The 18,011-nt window shown below is 65.0% G+C and overlaps 2 protein-coding genes across 3 annotated transcripts in view; one reads left to right on the plus strand and one right to left on the minus strand.

Annotated features, from left to right (window-relative positions):
• The window catches only part of LOC118669626 (phospholysine phosphohistidine inorganic pyrophosphate phosphatase), a 39,640-nt gene extending 37,262 nt beyond the window's left edge, over positions 1-2,378 (plus strand). Inside the window, exon 7 of the mRNA XM_036335607.1 lies at positions 1,522-2,378. Coding sequence (XP_036191500.1) covers positions 1,522-1,618 — 97 coding nt within the window. The 3' untranslated portion in view covers positions 1,619-2,378. The remainder of the gene's footprint in view (positions 1-1,521) is intronic.
• Positions 2,379-2,783: 405 nt separating this feature from the next.
• The window catches only part of FAM53B (family with sequence similarity 53 member B), a 54,816-nt gene continuing 39,588 nt past the window's right edge, over positions 2,784-18,011 (minus strand). For both annotated transcript variants that reach the window (XM_036335605.1, XM_036335606.1), the window contains one exon: positions 2,784-6,788. In XM_036335605.1, the coding sequence (XP_036191498.1) occupies positions 6,426-6,788 (363 nt within the window). In that variant the 3' untranslated portion in view covers positions 2,784-6,425. The remainder of the gene's footprint in view (positions 6,789-18,011) is intronic.

Here is an 18,011-nt window from a genome sequence, read left to right on the forward strand (position 1 = left end):
CTGGGCCTGGGTGGAGTGGCCCTGCTCAGGCCTGGCCCGGGCACTGGCCACCATTAGGCCCAGACCAGGAGTCCGGTGTCTCCAGGTTCTGCCCGGGCAGCTCTCAGCGCCTCGTGGGATCCGTGTGGACCGTGCCTTTCCTTTCATTTATTTCCTCGTGGGTTTTCCACAAACACCGAGCCGTCCTCACTGCACTGGCCAGCACCCCGGGCCACCTCTCCTGGAGCCTGCAGGGTGAGGGGTGCCTGGCCCACAGGCGCTCGGTCTGGCCGAGGTCACCAGCACCTCGGTGGCGTCCAGGCGTAGACCGTGTCCCAGGCGCCACGGGAAGGACGCTAAAATGAGCGCAAAGCCTGCCACGCAGGATGGAGCCCCAGCTCCGCGCTCCCTGCCGTGGCTCTGGGCAGGTTCCGGCCCTCTGTGTCCGTGTCCTCATCTCGCGTGGACGCGTCGGATGCCCCGCCACGGGGCTGTGAGCACACGTGGGGCCAGGCGCAGCTGTCCCTTGTCCAGGGGGTGCGTGTGTGGCCCACCCACCCCCAAGCCAGGGACCTTCACCTGCACCCCAGGCCCCCACAGCCCACACGTGCACCCTCTGCTCTGCGCCCACTGCCAGGGGCACAGCTTTGCTGGTTTGTGGTTCAGCCCCCCACAGCCCCCCTCGTGCCCACACGTGCACCCTCTGCTCTGCGCCCACTGCCAGGGGCACAGCTTTGCTGGTTTGTGGTTCAGCCCCCAGTGTGTGGGACGGAGGCCCCATGAGACACAGGCCGCTGGCCAGCATGGAGGGGGCACTGGGCCTTCGGGGCGGGCGGGCGGGGCCCGGCGAGTACCTCCACGCACCGGTCCCCGCGCCCTCAGCAACGTCGTGTAGTGAAGACATAAAAGTCCGCATTTCCTCTGTGTCGGCAAACACCGCCAGCTGCTAATGCAGCCTTTCTTTTAATGGATCTTGAATTTAAATGACATATAATTAAACATAATTAGCCACGTATGCCGTTCGGCTAGTATCGTGTGCAGAGGGGGCTGGCCAGAATCTCATCACAATATGGCTTCTTTTTTTTTTAATATATTTTTATTGATTTCAGAGAGATGAAGGGAGAGAAACATCAATGATGAGAGAAAACCACTGATCGGCTGCCTCCTGCACGCCCCCTACTGGGGATCTAGCCTGCAACCCAGGCCTGTGGCCCTGACTGGAATCGAACCCAGGACCCTTCAGTCTGCAGGCTGACGCTCTATCCACTGAGCAACACCGGCCAGGGCCATAGGGGTCCTCTTTTCTGGGTAGATTCTCGTGCCCTCTTGGGGTTGCATTCCTTTGATGGACAGTAACACCGGCCTGAGGCCCTGGAGGGGCCCAAGGAGGGGATCCTGGGGCAGGTGCCAGGGACGTGACGACGAACTGGGAGGGGTATTTGCTGGGGGAGGTTCTGACCTCTGGCCCGCCAGAGAGCTTGTCCTGCCGCACTGCCAGCTGGGCCCCCGTGTGGCCTGACCGACGGCCTCTGCCCTCCCCAGGCCCAGCGACGAGCACCATCCCGAAGTGAAGGCTGACGGGTACGTGGACAACCTCGCGGAGGCCGTGGACCTGCTGCTGCTGCACGCGGACAAGTGACAGGCCTTCGGGGACGGTCCCCAGCCCCCTGGCACCACCCACCCACGCACCAAGTGCCCAGACCAACCCAGGCTCTGCCCTCACCCTCCACAGCAGGCGAGGGGCCCAGCCAGACAGTGTGGGTGACCAGCCCTTCCTCTCTCCCTCCCCGCCCCCTCCCCGGTGGCCTGCTCCCTGCCCACACAGCCCTGTGAAGCCAGGAGAGTGGGCTAGGCCTCCAGAGAAGAAAAACCCCCGGGCATGGGCTGGGGTACCCCGGGAATACAGGAACCCCCAAGTGCACGTGCTCTCCAGGGGCACCGGGTCCTGTAGATGCTCCTCCACCTGGGCCCCAGGCAGGTCCCGGCCTCGGAGCCTGGAGGACACGGGCCTTCCCTCAGCCCACCCAGCCCCAGCTGAGCCAGCCCCTGCCCGGACTCAGAGTGGCCACTCAGCACCCCCCTGCCCCCCACACACACCCCTAACGCAGCACACTGTCCTGTCCCCACTAGTCACCTGTGGAGCCCAAAGCTGGGGCAGCTCCCAGGGGCCTTTGGAGCAGCGCTCGCCAACCAGTGGGCCGTGGACCCCTGGTGTCCATGAGGTCCGAAAGGTTGGCGACCTGCTTAGGAGGCCCATGTGCTGCAGAGCGAGAATGGTCACCACTGGGATGGGCTGCAGGCAGAGGGCACTTCCTGGAGCCATAACTCCATAGACTCGAGCGTCACACCCACGGTGTGCAGGACACTAACCATGAAATAAACCACCCGGCCTGTGGCGACTTGGGCTTTGGCTGCTGAGGGCGGGGGGGCGGGGGGTGGAGAGGGGGCAGGGGGGGCTTGAACCACTGAACAGCAGAGGGCCGGGCCCTGGACTCCTCACCTGCCCAACCCTTTCATTTAACAGACTGAGGGGAAACTGAGGCCCCCCCCAGGACCTTCCATGTTCTAGGCACAGCCCTGTGGTCCGATGGGTGGCAAACGGGTTGTGCAATGAAGCGAGCCTCTCCACGGGCCTGCCTCCCCCTCGGGGTCCCTCACAAAGCCCCGTATTCCAGCTCCCAACAGTGTCCCCATTTTACAGACGGGCCCTGAGGGGCCCAGAGGTGACAGAGGGTCCAGGCCCTGCCCCTGTCGGGGGGACCCTCCGGTTAGCCACGCCCAACAGAAACCAGACAGACAGCTCCTGGCGGTTAGATATTAAACCAGGAAGCTTTATTTACACAGTAAAAGTAACAAGCGAATTCCTGAGACTAGAGGGCTCTAGTGCAAGACAGCGTGGCCCGTGGGGAGGGGGGCAGCCGCGGAGGCGGAGGTGGCCAGACCCCACCCGCCCGGGCTGCCACCCTGCCTGGAGTTTTGCGAAAGGACGCCCAGCCCCAGACACAGGCTCACTGTCCCCGAGCCCCCAGGACACCCCACACACCGACAACACAATTTGCCAGAGAGACGGTGCTAGGTCAGTCTCCCGGTCTGTGGCCTGGGACTTCTTCCTTTCGTCTTGTTCTTTAAAGAGGCCTGGTTTTCTGCGCTGGCGCCAGTGGGAGGGGTTTGAGCAACTGGGTGATTGGCAAGAGGCAGCCCATGGGCCGCACCCACGGGCCAGGCAGGGCCGCCACAGCCGGTGTCTGCAGGGACTGCTCACGCCCGGGCACACAGCCCGAGCGGCCATCCCTGAGGTGACCGCCCCAAGGCCAGAGGGCACGCCGTTAGCCTGAGCGGAGGCGGAGGCGCAGGGCACGGGCCGCTGCGCCCGATCTGTGGCAGGGCCACCTGGGAGGGGCTGCGGGGGTCGATGCCGGGGAGGCTGCTGCGACAGGCAGTGCCCGAAGGCCCTGGGCAGCACCGGCGGGTGGGAAGCCACACGCTCTCTGCACAGGGACACCCATTCAGACGTTAGGTTTGGTTTGATCACGTGGCTTCTCCTTTATTGACATTTTCTTCCGGCAAACAAACTCACAAAACTCTCCTGCTACAAAAATCTCGTTGAAAAGTAAGGCTTTCTGAGAATGGGAATCTGCGTTTTGTCAGGACACGCCCTGTGGCCGGGAGGCCGTGGGCCGTGGGCCCGGCCACGGGAGTAAGGCAAGCGGTTGTGGCACGTAAACGCTGAGGCCGGCAGCACCCCGCCCCACGCCCTGGGGCGGGCGGGGTTCACCACCATCATCGGGGCCTGGGAGCCCGGCGGCTGGGAGGGTGCTCCTTTGGGGTGAGGGGGCCTCTCCTCCCCACCCATCGCCCAGAGCCACGCCCCAGCCCTTGTTCTGCAGGACCCGGCAGCCCTGCCCTCCCTCCTGGCTGTGATGTCCTCCCGCCCCCTCAGAGTAGTTCATGGGCAGTGGCCATGAGGCAGGACCCTAACTAGAGAGGCTCCGGCAGGCGAGCCGCCAGCCTGCCCCCGGCCCCTGGGGACAGTCAACACAGGTCAGAGGGAGCCTCCCTCCAAAACCAGAGGGGCTGGGGGGTGGAGCAGATGGGCCTCTCTGGGCAGGGCAGCGTGGCAGAACCTTCTAGAAGAAGGCTGCCCTCTCCAACCAAAAGACAACCATACAACCAGCCCCAGGCTGTCCCCTCCCCTCACTGCTGCAGTGTGGGCTGTGGGCGTGGCCAAGGAGCTTCCGGGGCAGCACAGCCCAGAGGGGCCTGGAGACAGGAGAGGGCCAAGCCCTGCGGGGCTGGGGTCCCCCTTCCTGACAGTGCCCTGGGCGGGGTGGGGGTGGGGGGCTGGTGGACGGGACCCACAGGGGCAGGAGGGGAGGATGGGTCTGAGGTCACCTGCACCGCAGCCCTGGGCCACCCCCTGCCACATGGCTCCCTCCTTCGCCCGAGGAAAGGCATGTGGGGCCGCTGCCCAGGCCGTCCTGGCTCAGCCCCCCTCGCTGTGGGCGCCTGCGGTGTGGACCGGGAGGCGGGCCCTGCTCCTTCCCAGGAGGGCCTGCCGTAGAGGCCGTGGCCTCTCTTCTTGGCGGCAACCGAATCCCAGTGCCTCCCCCCCGGGCTGCTGAGCACAGGGAGCACGCAGCCTCTGAATGCAGCTCCTCTCCCCGCTAAGAACACGTGCCCTCCACAAGCCGCCCAGTGGGGACGGGCGAGATGTGCTCGATGGCCCCGAGGGGACGTGCCTTGGGTGGGAGCCACTCGGGCAAAGCTGGTTGGCGCCCAGGGCCCCGCCCAGTGCCCGCATGCCCATCAACGGGGATCTCAACACCATCCCCACGGCCACGGCCACGGCTGGGTTTTCTGCAAGCGGCCTCTGCTGATTTGTAGAAAAAGCCACCCCTTTTGATGTAAAAAGTGCAGGTTTAAGGAGAGCTTCCGTGGGACCTGCCTTTGGTGTGAACGGCAGGAGGGAGGCAGGGCTGCTGGCAGAGAGCGAACGGTGACCGAACGGGCTTGACCCCGTGAGGACTCCAGGGCGCACCGGCTGTTACTAGCCGTCTGGGAGGAGCCACAGCTCATAAGCGCCCCCAATGGCTATTGTGTGCGGAAGGTGCCGAGGTCACCAAGGCCCAATTCCAACAGCCACGCGGTCGTCTGCAGCTGGGCCGGGCCGGGGCGGCGGAGTGAAAACTCAGGGGCAGGCTCCTCGCCGCTGCCACCAGGGCTGCCAGGGTGCGAGGAGCAGGGCGGATGGAGCGCGGGGGAATGGGGGAGGTTGTGTGTGCGCCTTGAACTCTGTGCCTACGGTGGGGCTGGGCAAGGAGGCGGCAATGAACACACTCCACTCCCACCGCTGAGCATGGGGGGCCCTGATTAAAGCCCCCAGGGAATGCCCACCATCACCGGGCATGCACCTGGAATTCCACAGGGAGCTGTGCAGGCCCTCGACCAGGCCCCGGAGCGGCCAGCGGCACCCGCACCCTGACCTGGGCACAGGCCTGGCGTGTGCACCTGCTCACCCTCCTGCCTCCTGAGGACGTTTTCAAGAGGTTGCCCTTCCATGGTGTCATCTCTCCGCTCCCGGAATCAACTAAGCCCATCCCTCAGTGACGGGGTGGCACGGGGCACGGCTGCCCCCTGCCAACCCTGCAGGGTGGCCCCCGGAGTGGCCGGGAGCCACGGGGCCGGGCTGGCCACACACGGGGGAGGTAAGTGGGTCTGTCTCCCCACCCCACGTCTGCCCCACATAGATGGCCTCTGACAAGCACCCCAAGCTGTTCCCTGGCCCCGAGAGTTCAGACGCGGAGGCCCCCCGGCCCCGGGCCTCTGTCTCTCACTTGGAATTAAGGCCACTCGGGTCTGGTGCTGCTGCAGAAGGAAGCGCCTCCGGAACCTTCCAGCCTGAGGCGGGGCCCAGAGGCAAGGCACAGAGTAAGACTGAGCTAAAGAAGCTGGGGGCGACCCCCCATGGAACCTGAGCAGGAGGCCTAGAAGGACCCGACACCCCGGGATGGGCCTGAGGCCCCAACAAGCCCCGGAGGGTCAAACCCCAGCCAGGGCAGCAGGCAGAGCGGGGATGAGTGCGCGGCAGGTGCCTGGGATACGTGGGGCCCACGTCCCACGAGGAAAAGGCGGGGAGACCCAAACCCACAGCAGTTCTGTGGCCCGTGGCCGCGCTGGGCAGGGCCGGGCTCCATTCCGCTGCGTGGCGTGGCCGGGTGGGCGCCCTGGGCCGGGAGCTCTGCGAGCAGGAGCGCCTCTGTGCGAGGAGGGGGCGCGCTCCCGGGGACCCGACTCCTTCCGGACGCTTTCTCAGGCCCCGGAGTGGGGCTCCCACTTCAAGCGCCTGCCCGTGCCCAGAGCGAGGCCGTGGATCCTGGTGCCCAGAGGGAGGCCGTGCCCAGAGCGAGGCCGTGGATCCTGGTGCGCCACCTGCCCGGGGCCGGGTCTCAGTTATTCTCTATTTGTTCAATATCCAACTCGCCGTCCAGGGAGCAGGGGCTGCTCTCGGCCACCCGGTCCCGCCAGGCAGGGGCAGGCTCCCCCCGCCGGCCACAGCCCCCGTCCGGGGCGCGGCCCTCCGCCTCCTCCCAGCACAGCTCCTCCTTGCAGGCCAGGTCATCGAAGGAGGGGGCGAGAGGCTCGGGCACCGGGGTCCCGGCCGGGGTCCTGCCCCCGGGCCCGGAGGCAGCGGCGGAGAACAGGGCGGCCCAGGACCTGGTGCTGCCGACGTGGAGGGCGAAGGGGCTGCAGGGGCCGCGGTCCTCCATCCCGGAGCTCAGGCAGCTCAGGCTGCTGAAGGTCTGGCAGTTCTGTGGGCGAAACACACACAGGTTACCAAGGGTCACGCCCCCTCCCGGAACCCAAGGACCCCGGCCCCCCAAGCCAGGCCCATGCCCGCCAGGCGGGGGCAGACCACCCAAATCCTGGGCTCCTCCATCGTCTGGAAGGAGAAGGGGCCGCTGGCCACTCACTCGGGAAGACAGGCCTGGGCCCACAGTACATGCTGAGGTGCGAGAGCCTGGCTGCAGGGCGCAGGGCGCAGGGCGCAGGGGCCGAGCGTGGACCTGTGACCCAGGAGGTCCGGCTTCGATTCCCGGTCAGGGCACAGGCCCAGGTGTGGGCTCCATCCCCAGTAAGGAGTGTGCAGGAGGCAGTCTATCTGCGATTCTCTCTCATCATGGATGTTTCTCTCTCTCCCCCTCTCCCTTCCTCTCTGAAATAATTAAAAACACATTTTTTAAAAAAAAAATACAAAATTCAGTGAGTCCCCTACAAAGTGGCAAAGGGCACAGGCTTGGCAGCACCCACTTCTGGGGAGGCCGCAGGGGCAGGCTCCAGGCCCTCGGGCACCTTTCCGAAGGGTGACCTGATCAAAAGGAACCCGATGCCTTTGGGCAATCCCAGGTCTGGGATTTATCTGAAGACTCTTTCGGGTGCGTGCACACTCCAGCCCCAGGACTGACTGTGCCTCCCACACGGTTCAGCTGAGAGGAGAGTCACCCGAACCCTCCACCGCGGCTCCAAGCAGGCCTTGCAGACAAGGGAGGCTCTTGAGCCACTGGAAGAACATTCCGCAGTGAATCTACTGACGCAAATGGAAACGCGCCAGCTGCGCTGCTGCACAAAGGGGCACAATGCCCACCCCACCCACTGGCCCAGATCGGGGGGGGCGGGGTGTAGGGCTGAGCTGATGCCTGGCCTGGGCTGGGTGACACCAGCCAGCAGCGAGCTGGTTTCCACGGGAACCAGCCCCGCCTGAGATGCTGAGATGCTGGCGCTCCGGGAGGAGGCTCCAGGCCTCTGACAGCACTCAGGGGTGCCGCAGGGCTCAGCAGGAGGGCCTCGGGCAGACCCCTTAGCCCCCCCAGGCCGGCTGCCTCCTCTATCAGAGGCCCCAGCAAGAGGGCGCGGCTGACGAGAGCTCCTGGTCCAGGGCTGGCCTCATGGGCCGGCTCAGAGGGACCCCAGGCGTGGAGAATGCTCTGCTTTTGCCATCTTGAAATCCAAAAGTCTTTAAAAAGGGCCCCGCATTTTCACAGCTCATTATCTTTGCTCCCTGAGTTTAAAAAGAACCCCGTTCCCCCACCCACTGCTGCCTCTGTGTGGGACCTGCCTGTGCAGCGGGCACAGCCTGAATGCCACCCCAGGGTGCTGGGCCCACTTGCTCACGACAGGGGGCAGGGCCGCATGGCGCACACGTGGCTGAGTCAGACGTCGGTTTTCCCAGCAGAGGGCTGCCAGCCAGGGGCGCGCACCCGGCCCGGCCGGAGGTCCTCCCAGGACCAGAGCAGGGCAGGCCTTCCAGGGACCACGGGAGAGGGGTGCGGGCGGGACCTGCGCACCGCACGCCGCCCAGGCCGAGGCCACAGGCTCCCGAGGGCCAGTCCTCTCCCAGCCCACGTCTGTGTCCCTCGAACGGAAGCTGACCACTGCTGCCCCGGCCAGCTGGCTGCCTCAGGGAACAGGTTCGGGGACCGGGAAATAAAAGCCTTTCCCGGGAGGTGCCTTGTTTCTGAGCGCCACGGAGGATGCTGTTCTGGTGGCTTGGCTTTGCTCGGAATCTTCTGATTAACCAGAAAGGTGAAGCCTGGGTTGGGGGGCGGGGTGCCCCGGGGAAAAGCACTGGGATTGAGAAGGGCTGGGCCCCCGATTAGACCTCCAAGACCCCAGAGGCCAGAGGCCAGCCCAGGCGAGACAGGAGCCCGGCTGCAGCCCCGACCTGGGCCACGGGGGGTTCAACGAGCCCCCACCCCTTCCGCTGAGTCCACACAGAGTATATGCCCTCCCCCCACATGGCAGGAGGCCGCTGGCGGCTTCTCATGCAAAATAGAGGATCCCAGGTCAGAACACAATCTGAGGCTGGGTGGGCAGAAGCCCCAGAGGCCTGCGATGGGGAGCGGGGGGGGAGGTGTCTTGGAGGCCCCTTCTGCCTCCCAGCCACTGTCCCGACTGGCCCAGACCTGAGCCAGGACAGAACTGGGTCGGACGCAGGAAAGAGGGCCCAGCCCAGACAGGGAACTCACCCCCACGCCGGCCTGTGTCCCAGGCCACCGCCCCAGCCGCCCAGGCAGCAAGGCCCCGAGCAAGCGTGGCCAGGGGGCGCGTGGCACTCAGAGGCACCCCTGAGTGGTCTGTGTCACCCGCAGAAGTGGGGGGGACCCCACAGATGGCGATGGGACTCTGCTATAAATCACACCATCCGACCTCAGCCCTCTCCAGGAACCTCAGCCCAAAGGGCTGCGAATGGTCATGGGGACATGGGACCTCACACCTGCACCCCACAGGCTGACACTGAGCAGGTGACACGGGGCCTCACGCCTGCGCCCCACAGGCTGACGCTGAGCAGGTGACACAGGACCTCACGCCTGCACCCCACAGGCTGATGCTGAGGTGACACAGGACCTCACACCTGCACCCCACAGGCTGACACTGAGCATGCGCCACCGTCTCCGGAGCTGGAGCTGGAGCTGGAGGATGGTGGGAGCACAGGTGCAAACAGGACAGAAAGCTCCTGTGTCTGCGTGGGCATTCCCTGCTGCCCGGATGGTCCTGTCTGACTTCATGGCACATGGGAGTGTCCGGGCCATTGCAGACCCGGCTTGGCCTGGAAGGGGCACCAGGGCTTCAGATGAGCCCCCCTGACCTGCCCAATGAGGGGGCTGAGGGTACCAGGGCCACTGCTCTGCGCTCTGGACCCATTGGGTCCCTGCTCGGCAGCAGGCGAGAAGCTGCGAGGTTCAGCTGGTACATGAGTCAGCCCCAGGCCGCCAGGGGGGCCCCCCCACCCCACCCCCACCCCACCAGTCCTCAGGCACCTGCGCCTGGGCTGCAAAGCCGAGGTCACCTTGAAACCTTGTTGACTCAAAACTCAGCCGCAGTAAACACCCAGGCCCGCCTCCTCCAATTATGCCCAGGCGGTGGCACGCCCCTGCCCCACCTCCTCCGAGGAATGCCTGGGCGGTGGCACGCCCCTCCGGCCGGCCAGGAGTGTGACGGCCACAATGGGGCAGTGTGTGTCCCCCACACTGACCTCCAGAGTACATACCACGCCAGCCCTGCGGCTGCCCTGTGCCCACCACGCCCTGGCAGGGGCCAGCCCAGCCGCTCCTGGAAGCTGACGCAGCCCGGAAACCCAGCTCCCAGCTCCCAGCTCCCCAGGAGGAAGGCTGCAGGGCTGCTGGAGGCCTGTGTGCCCTGCCCTCAAGGATGTCTGGGGCCCCGCCGGCCTGGCTCAGTGGTTTAGCATCGACTTATGAAACAGGAGGTCACAGTTCAATTCCGTCAGGGCACAGGCCCGGGTTGCAGGCTCATCCCCAGTGTGGGGCGTGCAGGAGGCAGCTGATGTATGACTTTCTCATCATGGATGTTTCTATCTCTCTCCCTCTCTCTCCCTCTCCCTTCCTCTCTGAGATCAATAAAAATACTTAATTTTAAAAAATGTCTGGGGACCAGCAAAGCTTCAGCACCACATGAGCACATCCTCTGGGTGAAATGGCAGCATTGGGACCAGTCCCCGCTCCCAGCACCGCCCGGGGGAAGGGCCGCCCACGTGGGTGGGCACAGGCCGGCCCAGCCAACTCAGCCTCAGGCTAGTGGCTGAAGACATGGTCAGCACCCAGTCCTACAGTCTGGGGTGACTTAGGAATGAAGCCCCCCAAAGTCAGATCTCTCCCAGGAGACCAGCCAGGCCTCAGCTGCAGCCGCGTGTCAGCCCACCCCACCTGCTCCCAGGTCTTCCCAGCCGGGTCGGGAGGGGGGGGGTGCGGGGGGGAGCGTGACCCCCTTCCCCACCCGGCCGCTCTGCGCCAATATTCGTCCTGCGCTCTCCTCTGGTGGGCAGTCCCTGTGCCGGGCCCTGAAGTCAAAGCCGGGTGCGGGGGCAGCTGTCCTGGGCCTTAGGGGGACCACATCTAAGGGGCTCTTCACACGGCTCGCCGTGAGGCTGACCCTGTCCACTCCCCTCTCCCCCTCCAGTGTCTGAGAGCCTCCCCATTCGGCCCTGAACCCCCCTCAGGCTCTGCCTCCAGGAACCAACGAACTGCCGGGAGCATCTCCCTCTTTTCAAGTCCAATTTGACGGCCCGGCCGGAGCGGCTCAGAGTGTTGGGCGTCGCGCTGTGCACCCAAAGGCGGCCGGTGGGTTCCCGGTCAGGGCACAGGCCAGGATGAGAGCTCGATGCCCAGCAGGGGGCGTGCAGGAGGCAACGGATATTGTTCTCTCACATCATTGATGTTTCTCTCTCTCTCCTCCCCCTTCCCCCACATGTCCCCAGGTGAGGACAAATAAATAAAATCCAACTGACCGATCTCTGCGTTACAGATTTGGGATATAACGACCCCAACCTAAAGTCAGGGGATCAGATCAGCCACCAGCCTGGCCTTCGCTTCCTGAAGCCACAGCTGCTGTGCCGGGAGCCGCGGCCGAGCGCAGGCATTTCCTCCCCACACAGACACCTACAGAGTCCTCCCAGCATCAGGGAACCAGGCCCGAGAATGCCGCCTGGAAGGTTCCTAATTACGCTGGAAGCTGGCAGAGACCAGGATGGCAAGGCCTGTGGCTTCCTGGGTGGTTTCTTTCTACCTCAGAAAAGAGCGAGAAGAACTAGAATATGGGGCCTCTTTGATCTCGCTTAGATAAACCTGAACTTTGCATGGAGGCTGGACACTCGGGTGCTGGGTGACCCGGCATCACTGTGAAACGCTTCATTAACGGTTACCCTCGGGAGTGAGGCAGCAGCAGCCAGGGGGCTGAGGTCTGAGAGCAGAAGAGAAAGCTGCCTCGGGGAGCCTTTGGGGCCCCGTGAGCACCCCAATTTGGCAATGGAGACTCGAGGTTCCCCAAGGTCACGGGTTTTAGGTGCACAAGGCGGGGAGGGGCGGGGGAGGAGCAGGAAGTGTCTGTGGGGGGGAAGGGCGGCGCTGGCGCCACGAGGAAGTCCCGCTCCCCCCACCGTGCCCAGCTGCTCCTGCAGAGGCACGGTCACGGGGCGCCTGCTCCATGGCCGCCTCTCCTCGTCCAGCACACCCAGCTCTGCACCCGCCTCTGGAGCCAGCCCCACCCGAGCCCCCATGCGCCCTGCTGGCTGCAGCCTGACCCTGTGCCCACCACCTGGCCCAAGGGCCTGCGCACAGTAGGTGCTCAGTCAGCCGACGGGAAGGAAGGACCCTCCCTGTCAGCCCCGCCTGGCTGAGCTTGTGTGGCACAGTCCCTGGGTGTCCGGGGTGCCATGGGCAGGACAGGCCACTGCGGCTCCCGCTGCCTCTGCCCCGGCCCCAGGTGGCAGAGGGTCTGCCCGGCCCCAGAAGGTGCGGAGGCCGCCGCCAAGGGCTCCTGGCGACTCTTGCCTCTGCGGTGCGCGGCCAGCACACACTCCCCACGGGGCTGTGCTGCCCCCCTCAGCCTGGCCTGGACAGGGTTCCCCTACCTAAGTCCGGGGACCTTGCAGAGCACAAAGGGGCTGGCAGGGCGCCAAGGCGCTGCTCCGGGTGGGCACTGGCCTTTGTTCCGCTGCCTGGCGCTGGTGCCTGGGCGCCGCATCAGGGCACTGGGCCTCCTTTACGATGGCATTTCCTTGTTCCCCCAGAAACCTTCTGGGCCTCAGTTTCTCATCTGCGCCCCGGCTAATAAAAGCCCCAAGTCCATCGTGCAGAAGATTAACTGCGCCGAGATCCCTTCCATCTCCACGTGGGGTTCTTTTTGACTTTCCTTCTCTCCTTATTGGCAAGAACAAGGTTTATGTTTTTAAAAGGGCACTTGGCAAAACGCAGACAACATACCCCGCCGGCCCCGAGTTCCTGCACCTACTCCCCCAGCTGCCTCCGAGTTCTGTGAGCCCAGGGCCTGAGAACAGAGGGGCCAACGCTGAGCGGCAAAGGGGCTGCACAGGCGCCCACAGGAGCCTGCAGCGGTCAGCGGCGGGCCCTGCTGGCGGCCGCAAGGGGAGGCCCTGAGGCTGTCCTGCTGGGCAGGGTGTGTGAGGCCTGGGCCGCCTGGCGCCTGCCTGGGGCCGGTCTGGGCTTCAGCTCCTGGGGGAACACTGTGGGCTTCATGAGCGCCCCAAGGCAGGGGCTGCTCTGTGCCCCAAACACTGGTTTCCCCCAAATAAGGCCCATCTCCAGGTCCAGCCATGCAAACAGGCTGCGCCCACCACTCGGAGCAGCTGCCAGCCCCGCCCAGGCCTGCCGCCCAGGCCCATCTCCAACAGGAGCGCCATCCACGTGAGCCCTGGGGTCCGTCCGCCCTGGGAGGCTGCTGTCCAGGCAGCTCTGGCATGACCTGAGGCCTGGCGCCCACTCCGACCAGAACCCTACCTCCACCCATCGCCCCGAAAGGCCCCTTCAGGCCACCCGTCCCGAGCTCCAGGCCCAACGGGCCCTCCAAGCGCCTCACGTGCCTCACACCTGCCCAGCACCTCCCCAGGCTCCACGCAGAGCACCCCCTCCAGGGCCAGGCCGGGCAGCCCCCTCCTGCCACTTGGGCTCCACTGGACCCGCCGCGCTCTCCTGGAGGTGTCCTCTGCCTGCGGGGTCACCCCTTCAGGAACCTCTCTCCCCTTGGCCCAGCTAGAACGCCCCCCCCGCCCCCCTCCCGCCACAGCCCTCCTGGAGCTTCCCCGCCCCCACCGTGTGTGCTGGGCCCCTGGGCTCAGACAGAGCAGCTCGCTGCATCCCTGACGCCTGGAGACACGAACGGAGGGCCCGAAATGTGCCGAGCCGGCACGGCCATGGGGGAGCCTGAGAGGGGGCGGTGAAGGATGGAGAAGACGGACAAGAGAAGAGAGCTGGGGCTGGGTGGGACGCTGCTCTCTGATGGAGACAGCGCCACGGCCTGCAAGCCGAGTATTTTATAGCAGATTCCACGCGGCAAAGTAAAGGCGTGGTCAAGATGTTTACAGCGTTCTCGCGGTTTCGAGGCCACTCAGTTACAGGCACCTGGTCCAGCTCTGTTTACTTGCTGCCCCTCCCGCAGCCCACATCACTCAGCCACGTGGGCCCACAGGTGCGGACCATAAGGTCAAGCTCACAGCCATAGCCTTCGGCTGTAACTGTGCTGGGACTTGCACGTGGCTTTGCCACGAGAGGACCGTGCCCTCTCATTAGTCTCAGGCTTGAACCTGTCCGAACGCTGTGGCCGCTCTCCACACCAAAATGGTCCCTTTGGGTAGGTTCCCTGCCCCCGGGACCGGCGTTTCCCCTTCCCCGTCCGTGAAGTGGGGACTAGAACCGCCGCCAGGGCTGCGATGGGGCTGAAATGAGGTTGTAAACAGGGCCTGCCTTGATGGGGTGTCAACACCATTTTCTGGTGCCCAGCTGTGCCCCCCGAGTGGCCCCAGGTGGAAACCGCCTAAGCAGGGCTGCTGACCCCGTCCGGGTCCCACCTGGAGGCGGGCATGAGAGCAGCAACGCAGGCACGCGGGGGCCAGAGGCTGCACTGGCCTCACTGGCCTCGCTGGCCCCAGCGTCCCGCGAGGGCGGGGGAGGCGGCACCAGCCCAGCTCGGCAGCGTGTCCCGGCGTGTCCCAGCGTGCCTGGGGGGCGGGCGCCATGGACATGCCCGAGGGCGACGGGCGAGACGGGACACTCCTGGGCACATTCCGACTCTCTGGGCTCGGCTGTCCTCCCCGAAGAGCCACAGGGAGTGGCAGGGACGTGTGGGTTCTGTGCCCTGGGCCTGGGGGACTCGTTAGAGGACTGCCTCTCCCGACAGCTCTGTCTCACCCCGAGGCAGGCAAAGCCCCAGGGGGCACCCAGCTCTGACTCACAGCCCGAGGCTCACCCATGTGCCCCCCCCTTGCTGCTGCAAAAACGCCAGGATGGCCCTGGCCGGTGTGGCTCAGTGGACAGAGCACCAGCCCTTGGATTCGGTTCCGGTCAAGGGCGTGTACCTCAGTTGCAGGCTCGATCCCCTGCATATGCAGGAGGCAACCAATTGATGTGTCTCTCCCTCTCTCTTCCACTCTCTCTGAAAATCAATGGAAAAATATACTTGGGTGAGGAATAACCAACACGCCAGTATTCAGGATGGAAACCCAACTGAATTTCTACCCTCAAGAGCCCCCAGCAGCCCTCGCTTGCTCCCTGGTAAAAATCCCACCACAAAGGCCGAGGCCTGGGGCCCCCTGGCTCCTGGACGGCTCCCGGGAAAGCGAGGGCCAGAGTGGCTCTAAATCACTCTGAACCCTGACATCTCTGACCTGAGCTGCCGTAAATCCCACCGCCGCCCCGGAACCTCGGCTGCCCCGGGAAGAGCCGGGCATTGCTGGGGGCTCGCTCCTGTGTCCTGGCAGCCGGGAGCCTCTGCCGACAGCAGGCAGCGCTCACCGAGCACCTCCCGGAGCTGCAGGGGCTTCCCACGGAACCTCACAACACCGGGGGGGGGGGGGGGGAGACACACACCTGGCTGGGGGTTCTGACGTTCACGGGGCCACAGGGAGGGAGTGGGGGAGTGGGGTCCTGCAGGCCGCCTTCAGGACTGGTGTCTGAATGCAGAGAGGAGAGGACGCCAGCCAGGCAGCGCCAGGCCAGGGGCGGGAGGGGTGCGTGCCCGGCTGACCCCACTCGGCCCCAGCCTTCAGCCAGATGGGAGCAAGGGGCAAAGGCCAGGATCCATGGCTTTTGCCTGGCGCCCACCCCCAGGTGATGAATGGTGTGTCAGGGGAAAGGCCAAAGGGCCGAGCAGGAGGCAAAGCAACGAGAGCAGCGGTTCTCAGCCTCGGCTGCACATCAGAGTCACCTGGGAATCTTTTAAAAATCCTGATGGCTGGGCCCCATCCTCTGGAAATTCTGTGTCTTTGTTACTAATGTTGTGGCCCCACCCCAAAACAAAGAAACAGAATTTCCGGAGGGTGAGGCCCAGACATCAGGATTTTAAAGATTCCCAGGTGACTCTAACGTGCAGCCAAGGCTGAGAACCACTGGACTAGAGGAACAAAGAGCCGCCCGGAGCCCGACCCAGGACCCGCGGTGCAGGCAGCGTCAGGCGTCTTCCCAAGGCCCTCATGCCTTCTTCCCCTTGGATGTAAGTGCCTGCGCATGTCTGTGTGCATGCCCCACATACACACATGCACACACGGACACACATGTGCACACGTACGCATAAACACACACGTGTGCACACGCGCACACAGCTCTGCCACCTGCAATCTCTCTGAGACGCTGCCATTCCCGCAGCGACTGATGAAGACTCAGACCCCACGGCCCCCCTGGTCCCGACGGGGAGGGTGCGGGAGGGCAGTGCCTGGGGCCCCGCCCCTGGCCCGAGACGCCGCTGGCTGGGCCCAGGCCAGGAGGGAGCCGGCTTCCTCCTGCAGAAATCTGATGAGCTGGAAAGGCACCGCGCCCGGGGGAGCCCTTACTGTCTGCAAGCGGCTGCCCTGGGAGGAAGCTGCGGACACCGTGTCAGGGGCGGAGGCCCGGGCTCGCTGGGAAAGGGAATCCGGAGCCACGGGCCACGGGGAACCAGGCTCTCACCCCCCGGGAGCCGCCTCCACCACCGGGGAGACCACAGACCTGACCGGCCGCTCACTGCCCGGGCTCCTCCTAGCACCCGGGAGCGTGTGGTGTCGTGGGACAGACCGGCGAGGGGGGAGCGCCGGTCACAACAAGGGGGTCGGGAGCCAGGATGGAGCCCGTGGGAGCTGAGGGCCGTGTCCCACCAACCCGCAGGGACAGCTGCAGGCCGCTGGGACAGGGCCAGTGTGGGCAGGGCAGGCGCAGAGGCAATGGAGGGCCAGGGACTAGCCGCTGTCATCATCAACGGCCTCACTACTTCACCCTGGGCAAGGGCCTCGCCTCTGTGGGCCTCAGTTTCCCCGGATCCACAGTGACAGGACTGGACTGAGATTCCTTCAAGTTCTGAGACTTGCGGGTTCCAGGTAGAACCTTCTACACCTCTTCGTCCTCAAAAGTGGGAGCCAGAGCCTGGCTGGCGTGGCTCAGTGGCTGAGCGTCGACCTGTGAACCAGGAGGTCAGGGCTCCATTTCTGGTCAGGGCACAGGCCCGGGTTGTGGGCTCAATCCCCAGTGGGGGGCGTGTGCAGGAGGCAGCCGATCAGTGATCCTCTCTCATCATTGATGTTTCTGTGTCTCTCTCCTTCTCCCTTCCTCTCTGGAATCAATAAAAATATATCTTTTTAAAAAGTGGGAGCAGAAACCAAGCCCTGAGGAAGATACGGTCATCTCAGTGGACACCAGCACACGGATCTTGGCTGAGGCCCCTGCATTGTTCTTGTGCCCTCTGACCACCCACCCGACCACCCAGGAGGGGGCGCGGGGAGAGACGGTGACGGGCACAGGGTCCCAGCCTCGAAGGCAGCAGGCGGGAAGCCGGAAGCACCATCCTGGCCGGCCCAGCCGCCACGTGAGTGAGTCAGCAGCTGTTTCTCCCAAAATACTTTTCCTCCACCACATACCAAGGCCTGCCAACAGCCCAGCAACGGCAGAGACTCACTCGGACACGCCAGCCCAGACGCACTGCCAGAGTCCACCCTGCCACAGCTGTCGGAGGGCCAGCCACGGACAGTGCCCGCCTGGGAGGTGGCAGGATTCATGGCCCACAGCTGCCCTCCCGGAGCCGGTGCGACTATGGCACGCCCCTTCCCAGGCCGCACGCCGCCTCACGCCTATGCCTTCAGGCCCGGAAAGGAACGGCATCTGCTGACACCTGTCTTCCCAGGAGCCACGCTGTACACCTTTCCGCTCAGGACGCCTCCGGAGGCGGGCATTCCCGGGCCCATTTCTCAGGGAACAGCAAGCTGAGCTCGGGGAGGCCACCGCCCAGGACCCTGCAGCTGCGGGCAGCAGAGGGAGCGGGCTCGGGCTCCGCCGCGCTCAGCGCCCCGGCCCCACGCAGGTATTTATAGCCCCGAGAGCGAGCGCCTCAGCAAGATGATCAGCCGCAGGTACAGACGACATCATGAGCTGCCAGACGCCTTCTCCCTGCTGAGCCAGACCGCGCTATTCTTAGTCACATCGTCAAGGAGAGGATCATGTTAAGACACTGGAGGCTCTGCCTAGTCCCCAGAATAAACACTA

This window comes from Myotis myotis, unplaced genomic scaffold (assembly GCF_014108235.1).
Source record: "Myotis myotis isolate mMyoMyo1 unplaced genomic scaffold, mMyoMyo1.p scaffold_m19_p_15, whole genome shotgun sequence".
Lineage (NCBI taxonomy): Eukaryota > Metazoa > Chordata > Mammalia > Chiroptera > Vespertilionidae > Myotis > Myotis myotis.